The following is a 6,924-nucleotide window of genomic DNA, read 5'->3' as shown; positions in this document are numbered from 1 at the left end:
TTTTCTGCCAACAGCTCTGGTGGACATTCCTGCAGTCAGCATGCCAATTGCAAGCTTACTCAAAACTTGAGACATCTGTGGTATTGTGTTGTGTGACAAAACTGCACATTTTAGAGTGGCCCTTTTATTGTAGAGAACCAGTAAAAGACTATTCCCTGTGGGCTCTGGTCAAAAGTAGTGCACTATAAAGGGAATAGAGTACTATTTGGGACGCATCCTAAAAAGATAAATAGTGCTAATATATGTCCTGGGGCCTTCTGACGGATCTGTGGAACTGGACATACGGACAGATGGAGCCCAAAGCTCAGACCTCAGACTGACACTGACACAGCCATCTGTTGGGCCGATCTACTGGGAGAGGTGTGTGTGTGTGTGTGTGTGTGTGTGTGTGTGTACACGTGTCTGAGAAAGTGTGAGAGATAATAACACATGGAGGAGAGGAGCTGGAAGAGAAATAAACCCTGCCTGAACTATTATGCATGAGTGGTTTACATTTCTAGCAGAGTTCTTACTCTTCACAAAGTTACTGACATTCCAGTGCCCAGGACTCTAACACAGAAAATGAGGACGTGATATTATCAGCTATCTAGTGGAGAGCCTTTGTTACAGACCAGCGATGTGGATGAGTGAGTGACTACCAATGTTGTACGTAGGTTTTAGATCCATAACATTAAGAGAGATATATGACTGAGATTATAGCATACCTTGAGAATGTTCTGGGTCTCTCCCCACTTGTTGGTCCACTCCTTGGTCAGCCCTAACACCTGTTGGAGAGAACAGAGGGGTGGTCATCCCTAACACCTGTTGGAGAGGACAGAGGGGTGGTCAGCCCTAACACCTGTTGGAGAGGACAGAGGGGTGGTCAGCCCTAACACCTGTTGGAGAGGACAGAGGGGTGGTCAGCCCTAACACCTGTTGGAGAGAACAGAGGGGTGGTCAGCCCTAACACCTGTTGGAGAGAACAGAGAGAACAGAGGGGTGGTCAGCCCTAACACCTGTTGGAGAGAACAGAGGGGTGGTCAGCCCTAACACCTGTTGGAGAGAACAGAGAGAACAGAGGGGTGGTCAGCCCTAACACCTGTTGGAGAGAACAGAGGGGTGGTCAGCCCTAACACCAGTTGGAGAAGACAGAGAGGACAGAGAGAACAGAGGGGTGGTCAGCCCTAACACCAGTTGGAGAGAACAGAGAGAACAGAGGGGTGGTCAGCCCTAACACCAGTTGGAGAAGACAGAGAGAACAGAGGGGTGGTCAGCCCTAACACCTGTTGGAGAAGACAGAGAACAGAGGGGTGGTCAGCCCTAACACCTGTTGGAGAGAACAGAGGGGTGGTCAGCCCTAACACCAGTTGGAGAAGACAGAGAGGACAGAGAGAACAGAGGGGTGGTCAGCCCTAACACCAGTTGGAGAGAACAGAGGGGTGGTCAGCCCTAACACCAGTTGGAGAGAACAGAGGGGTGGTCAGCCCTAACACCTGTTGGAGAGAACAGAGGGGTGGTCAGCCCTAACACCAGTTGGAGAAGACAGAGAGGACAGAGAGAACAGAGGGGTGGTCAGCCCTAACACCAGTTGGAGAGAACAGAGAGAACAGAGGGGTGGTCAGCCCTAACACCAGTTGGAGAAGACAGAGAGAACAGAGGGGTGGTCAGCCCTAACACCAGTTGGAGAAGACAGAGAGAACAGAGGGGTGGTCAGCCCTAACACCTGTTGGAGAGGACAGAGGGGTGGTCAGCCCTAACACCTGTTGGAGAGAACAGAGGGGTGGTCAGCCCTAACACCTGTTGGAGAAGACAGAGAGGACAGAGGGGTGGTCAGCCCTAACACCTGTTGGAGAGAACAGAGGGGTGGTCAGCCCTAACACCTGTTGGAGAAGACAGAGGGGTGGTCAGCCCTAACACCTGTTGGTGAGGACAGAGAGAACAGAGGGGTGGTCAGCCCTAACACCTGTTGGAGAAGACAGAGAGAACAGAGGGGTATACTTCAAAGCAGGACCAATGAGTTACCCAGCTAACTTTGATAACCAGAAATAACTGTTGATTTTATGGTTTATTAAGAAAGTTGTGACAATTAGACCACTCCCATTTCAAGCGTATCTTTAGTTTTTAAAAAAATAGTTACTTCAGAACGTTTAGGCGAGTTTGCTGGCTAACTCCTTGATCTTGCTTTGTAGCATACTCCTCTGATCTGACAAGTCCCAACACATTTACAAACAACGGTTCATATTTGCAGAGAAACACATGCAGGTAACTGCCAAAATAATGGGAAACACTTGAGGAAATGAGGGATACAAAGTATATTGAAAGCAGGTGCTTCCACACAGGTGTGGTTCCTGAGTTAATTAAGCAATTAACATCCCATCGTGGTTAGGGTCATGTATAGAAATGCTGGGCAGGCCATTATTTTGGCTACCATGGCTATGCTCCCATAGGATGACAATGCCCCCATCCACAGGGCACGAGTGGTCAATGAATGGTATGATGAACATGAAAACTAGGTAAACCATGTACCACGGCCGTCTCAGTCACCAGACCTCAACCCAATTTAACACTTATGGGAGATTCTGAGGCAGCGTTTTCCACCACCATCAAGAAAACATCAAATTATGTAATTTCTCGTGGAAGAATGGTGTCTCATCCCTCCAATAGAGTTCCAGACACTTGTAGAATCTATGCCGAGGTGCATTGAAGCTGTTCTGGCTCGTGGAGGCCCAATTCCCTATTAAGACACTATGTTGGAGTTTCCTTCATTGTGGCAGTTACCTGTATATTCCACTAGGCAGACACTTTTATCCAAAGCCACTTACTATAGGCTACAGTGAACGCATGCATCTTTAGTATGTGTGTGTGATGATCGTAGCAGGAATAGAACCCAAGACCTTGGAGTTACGCTCTGAACAACCGACACATGTCAAGCCATGAACCTACAAGAGTCCACTCACCTTGGCCTCATTCTTGTGAAGTTTCTCCTCCACCTTCAGAGAGAGATCCTGAAGAGAAGGGGGGGGAGGAGGCCATTTTACACACTTGTACATGTGTAAAAGAAAACTTTTTTAAAAAAGGGCTAATATAATTGGTGTGTGAAATTAGTTTTATTTTTGCATATACCAACTCCCCGAGACACCCTTGGTGAGTGGGTTCACGGCCTGCCATTATCAACGGCAACCCTGGAGCAATTAAGTTAAGTGCCTTGCTCAAGTGCACAGAGATTCTTTCACTTTATCAGCTCTGGGGATTCGAACTAGTGACCTTTCGGTTATTACCCCCACCCCCACCCACCTGGTTGTTCTTCTCCACCAGTCCTCTCAGCCTAGCGATCTCCTCCTGCAGTTCTCTGATGACTCTAACACTGCTGTCCTCGTTGACTGTGGGCTTGTTGACGATGTTCTTAGCTCGGTTAGCGTAGCGCAGCGTGCTCAGCGTCTCACCGTAGTTGACATCAGCAGGTGAAAGAGCTGAGTGGGAAGACGGACACACAGGTGTGGGGTGGATCTCTTACTAAAGACAGATCAATCAATCAGCTGTATGTAAAATCAGCAGTTGTGCTAAACGACAATACCAAAGGGAATATCAACACTAACTGTAAGTCATTTTGGATGAGCGCAACATAGCTTCAGCGTGTAAATCAGCTAGAAAGATGTGTCGGCATCAAGTAATTGTCTCTGGCCCCTCCCAGTTAGGGGGGAGTGATGAGCTCTACAGCAGTAATTGTCTCTGGCCCCTCCCAGTTAGGGGGAGGAGTGATGAGCTCTACAGCAGTAATTGTCTCTGGCCCCTCCCAGTTAGGGGGAGGAGTGATGAGCTCTACAGCAGTAATTGTCTCTGGCCCCTCCCAGTTAGGGGGGAGTGATGAGCTCTACAGCAGTAATTGTCTCTGGCCCCTCCCAGTTAGGGGGAGTGATGAGCTCTACAGCAGTAATTGTCTCTGGCCCCTCCCAGTTAGGGGGAGTGATGAGCTCTACAGCAGTAATTGTCTCTGGCCCCTCCCAGTTAGGGGGAGGAGTGATGAGCTCTACAGCAGAGTCTCAACTCCATCGCTGGTCGAAAACTGTTTTCTTCCCCTCCCAAAAGATAGAATTTGTAGATAATTGGCCCTCTTTCTGGGACTCACCCACAAACAGGACCAAGCCTGGCCTGCTGAAGAGTGACGACTCCATCCTAGCTGGAGGGGTGTTACAGGACCAAGCCTGGCCTGCTGAGGAGTGACGGACTCCATCCCAGCTGGAGGGGTGTTACAGGACCAAGCCTGGCCTGCTGAGGAGTGATGGACTCCATCCTAGCTGGAGGGGTGCTACAGGACCAAGCCTGGCCTGCTGAGGAGTGATGGACTCCATCCTAGATGGAGGGGTGCTACAGGACCAAGCCTGGCCTGCTGAGGGGTGATGGTCTCCATCCTAGCTGGAGGGGTGCTACAGGACCAAGCCTGGCCTGCTGAGGAGTGATGGACTCCATCCTAGATGGAGGGGTGCTACAGGACCAAGCCTGGCCTGCTGAGGAGTGACGGACTCCATCCTAGCTGGAGGGGTGTTACAGGACCAAGCCTGGCCTGCTGAGGAGTGATGGACTCCATCCTAGATGGAGGGGTGCTACAGGACCAAGCCTGGCCTGCTGAGGAGTGATGGACTCCATTCTAGCTGGAGGGGTGTTACAGGACCAAGCCTGGCCTGCTGAGGAGTGATGGACTCCATCCTAGCTGGAGGGGTGCTACAGGACCAAGCCTGGCCTGCTGAGGAGTGACGGACTCCATCCTAGCTGGAGGGGTGTTACAGGACCAAGCCTGGCCTGCTGAGGAGTGATGGACTCCATCCTAGCTGGAGGGGTGCTCTCATCTTATCTACCAACATAGACAGGGCTCTAACTCCTCTAGCTCCACAATGAGACAGGGTGCAGGCCAGGCAGCAGGCTGTTAGCCAGCCCAATGAGACAGGGTGCAGGCCAGGCAGCAGGCTGTTAGCCAGCCCAATGAGACAGGGTGCAGGCCAGGCAGCAGGCTGTTAGCCTCCCCAATGAGACAGGGTGCAGGCCAGGCAGCAGGCTGTTAGCCAGCCCAATGAGACAGGGTGCAGGCCAGGCAGCAGGCTGTTAGCCAGCCCAATGAGACAGGGTGCAGGCCAGGCAGCAGGCTGTTAGCCAGCCTGACAGCTTAGTGGAGTCTGCCCCTAGCACAGTCACTGTAGTCAGCTCAGTTTTCCCCCATTGAGAACGTGTCTGTGCCTCGATCTAGGTTGAGCAAAACTAAACATGGCGGTGTTCCTGTCATTATTGAAAGAGATTGTGATATCTCACATCTCAAAATAGGGTTACTTAATGTTAGATCCCTCACTTACATTTACATTTACATTTTAGTCATTTAGCAGACGCTCTTATCCAGAGCGACTTACAGGAGCAATTAGGGTTAAGTGCCTTGCTCAAGGGCACATTAACGTCATTTAGCAGACGCTCTTAGCCAGAGCGACTCACAAATTGGTGCGTTCACCCTATAGCCAGTGGGATAACCACTTTACAATTTGGGGGGGGGGGGGGGTTAGAAGGAATACTTTATCCTATCCCAGGTATTCCTTAAAGAGGTGGGGTTTCAAATGTCTCCGGAAGGTGGTGAGTGACTCCGCTGTCCTGGCGTCGTGAGGGAGCTTGTTCCACCATTGGGGTGCCAGAGCAGCGAACAGTTTTGACTGGGCTGAGCGGGAGCTATGCTTCCGCAGAGGAAGGGGAGCCAGCAGGCCAGAGGTGGATGAACGCAATGCCCTCGTTTGGGTGTAGGGACTGATCAGAGCCTGAAGGTACAGAGGTGCCGTTCCCCTCACTGCTCCATAGGCAAGCACCATGGTCTTGTAGCGGATGCGAGCTTCAACTGGAAGCCAGTGGAGTGTGCGGAGGAGGGGGGTGACGTGAGAGAACTTGGGAAGGTTGAACACCAGACGGGCTGCGGCATTCTGGATGAGTTGTAGGGGTTTAATGGCACAGGCAGGGAGGCCAGCCAACAGCGAGTTGCAGTAGTCCAGACGGGAGATGACAAGTGCCTGGACCAGGACCTGCGCCGCTTCCTGTGTAAGGCAGGGTCGCACTCTCCGAATGTTGTAGAGCATGAACCTGCAGGAGCGGGTCACCGCCTTGATGTTGGCGGAGAACGACAGGGTGTTGTCCAGGGTCACGCCTAGGCTCTTCGCACTCTGGGAGGAGGACACAGCGGAGTTGTCAACCGTGATGGCGAGATCATGGAACGGGCAGTCCTTCCCCGGGAGGAAGAGCAGCTCCGTCTTGCCAGGGTTCAGCTTGAGGTGGTGATCCGTCATCCATACTGATATGTCTGCCAGACATGCAGAGATGCGATTCGCCACCTGGTTATCAGAAGGGGGAAAGGAGAAGATTAGTTGTGTATCGTCAGCGTAGCAATGATAGGAAAGGCCATGTGAGGATATGACAGAGCCAAGTGACTTGGTGTATAGGGAGAAAAGGAGAGGGCCTAGAACCGAGCCCTGGGGGACACTAGTGGTGAGAGCACGTGGTGCGGAGACAGCTTCCCGCCACGCCACTTGGTAGGAGCGACCGGTCAGGTAGGACGCAATCCAGGAGTGAGCCGCGCCGGAGATGCCCAGCTCGGAGAGGGTGGAGAGGAGGATCTGATGGTTCACAGTATCAAAGGCAGCAGACAGGTCTAGAAGGACAAGAGCAGAGGAGAGAGAGTTAGCTTTAGCAGTGCGGAGAGTCTCCGTGACACAGAGAAGAGCAGTCTCAGTTGAATGACCAGTCCTGAAACCTGATTGGTTTGGATCAAGAAGGTCATTCTGAGAGAGATAGCAAGAGAGTTGGCTAAAGACGGCACGCTCAATAGTTTTGGAAAGAAAAGAAAGAAGGGATACTGGTCTGTAGTTGTTGACATCAGTGGGGTCGAGTGTTGGTTTTTTGAGAAGGGGAGCAACTCTCGCTCTC

The 6,924-nt window shown here is 51.5% G+C and overlaps 1 protein-coding gene across 1 annotated transcript in view; it reads right to left on the bottom strand.

Annotated features, from left to right (window-relative positions):
- LOC311100926 (kinesin-like protein KIF16B) overlaps positions 1–6,924 on the bottom strand; it is a gene marked incomplete at its 3' end in the record, with an annotated part of 31,838 nt that overhangs the window by 3,411 nt on the left and 21,503 nt on the right. The window contains exons 11-14 of the mRNA XM_084141905.1: positions 3,274–3,449; positions 2,937–2,984; positions 705–764; positions 513–549 (exon numbers count right to left, since the gene is read on the bottom strand). Of these exons, the coding sequence (XP_083998031.1) occupies positions 513–549; positions 705–764; positions 2,937–2,984; positions 3,274–3,449 (321 nt within the window). The remainder of the gene's footprint in view (positions 1–512; positions 550–704; positions 765–2,936; positions 2,985–3,273; positions 3,450–6,924) is intronic.

This window comes from Coregonus lavaretus, assembly GCF_964263955.1.
Source record: "Coregonus lavaretus genome assembly, chromosome: 25".
Lineage (NCBI taxonomy): Eukaryota > Metazoa > Chordata > Actinopteri > Salmoniformes > Salmonidae > Coregonus > Coregonus lavaretus.
Note: the sequence above shows the minus strand (reverse complement) of the source record. Positions and strands in the feature narration are given on the sequence as shown.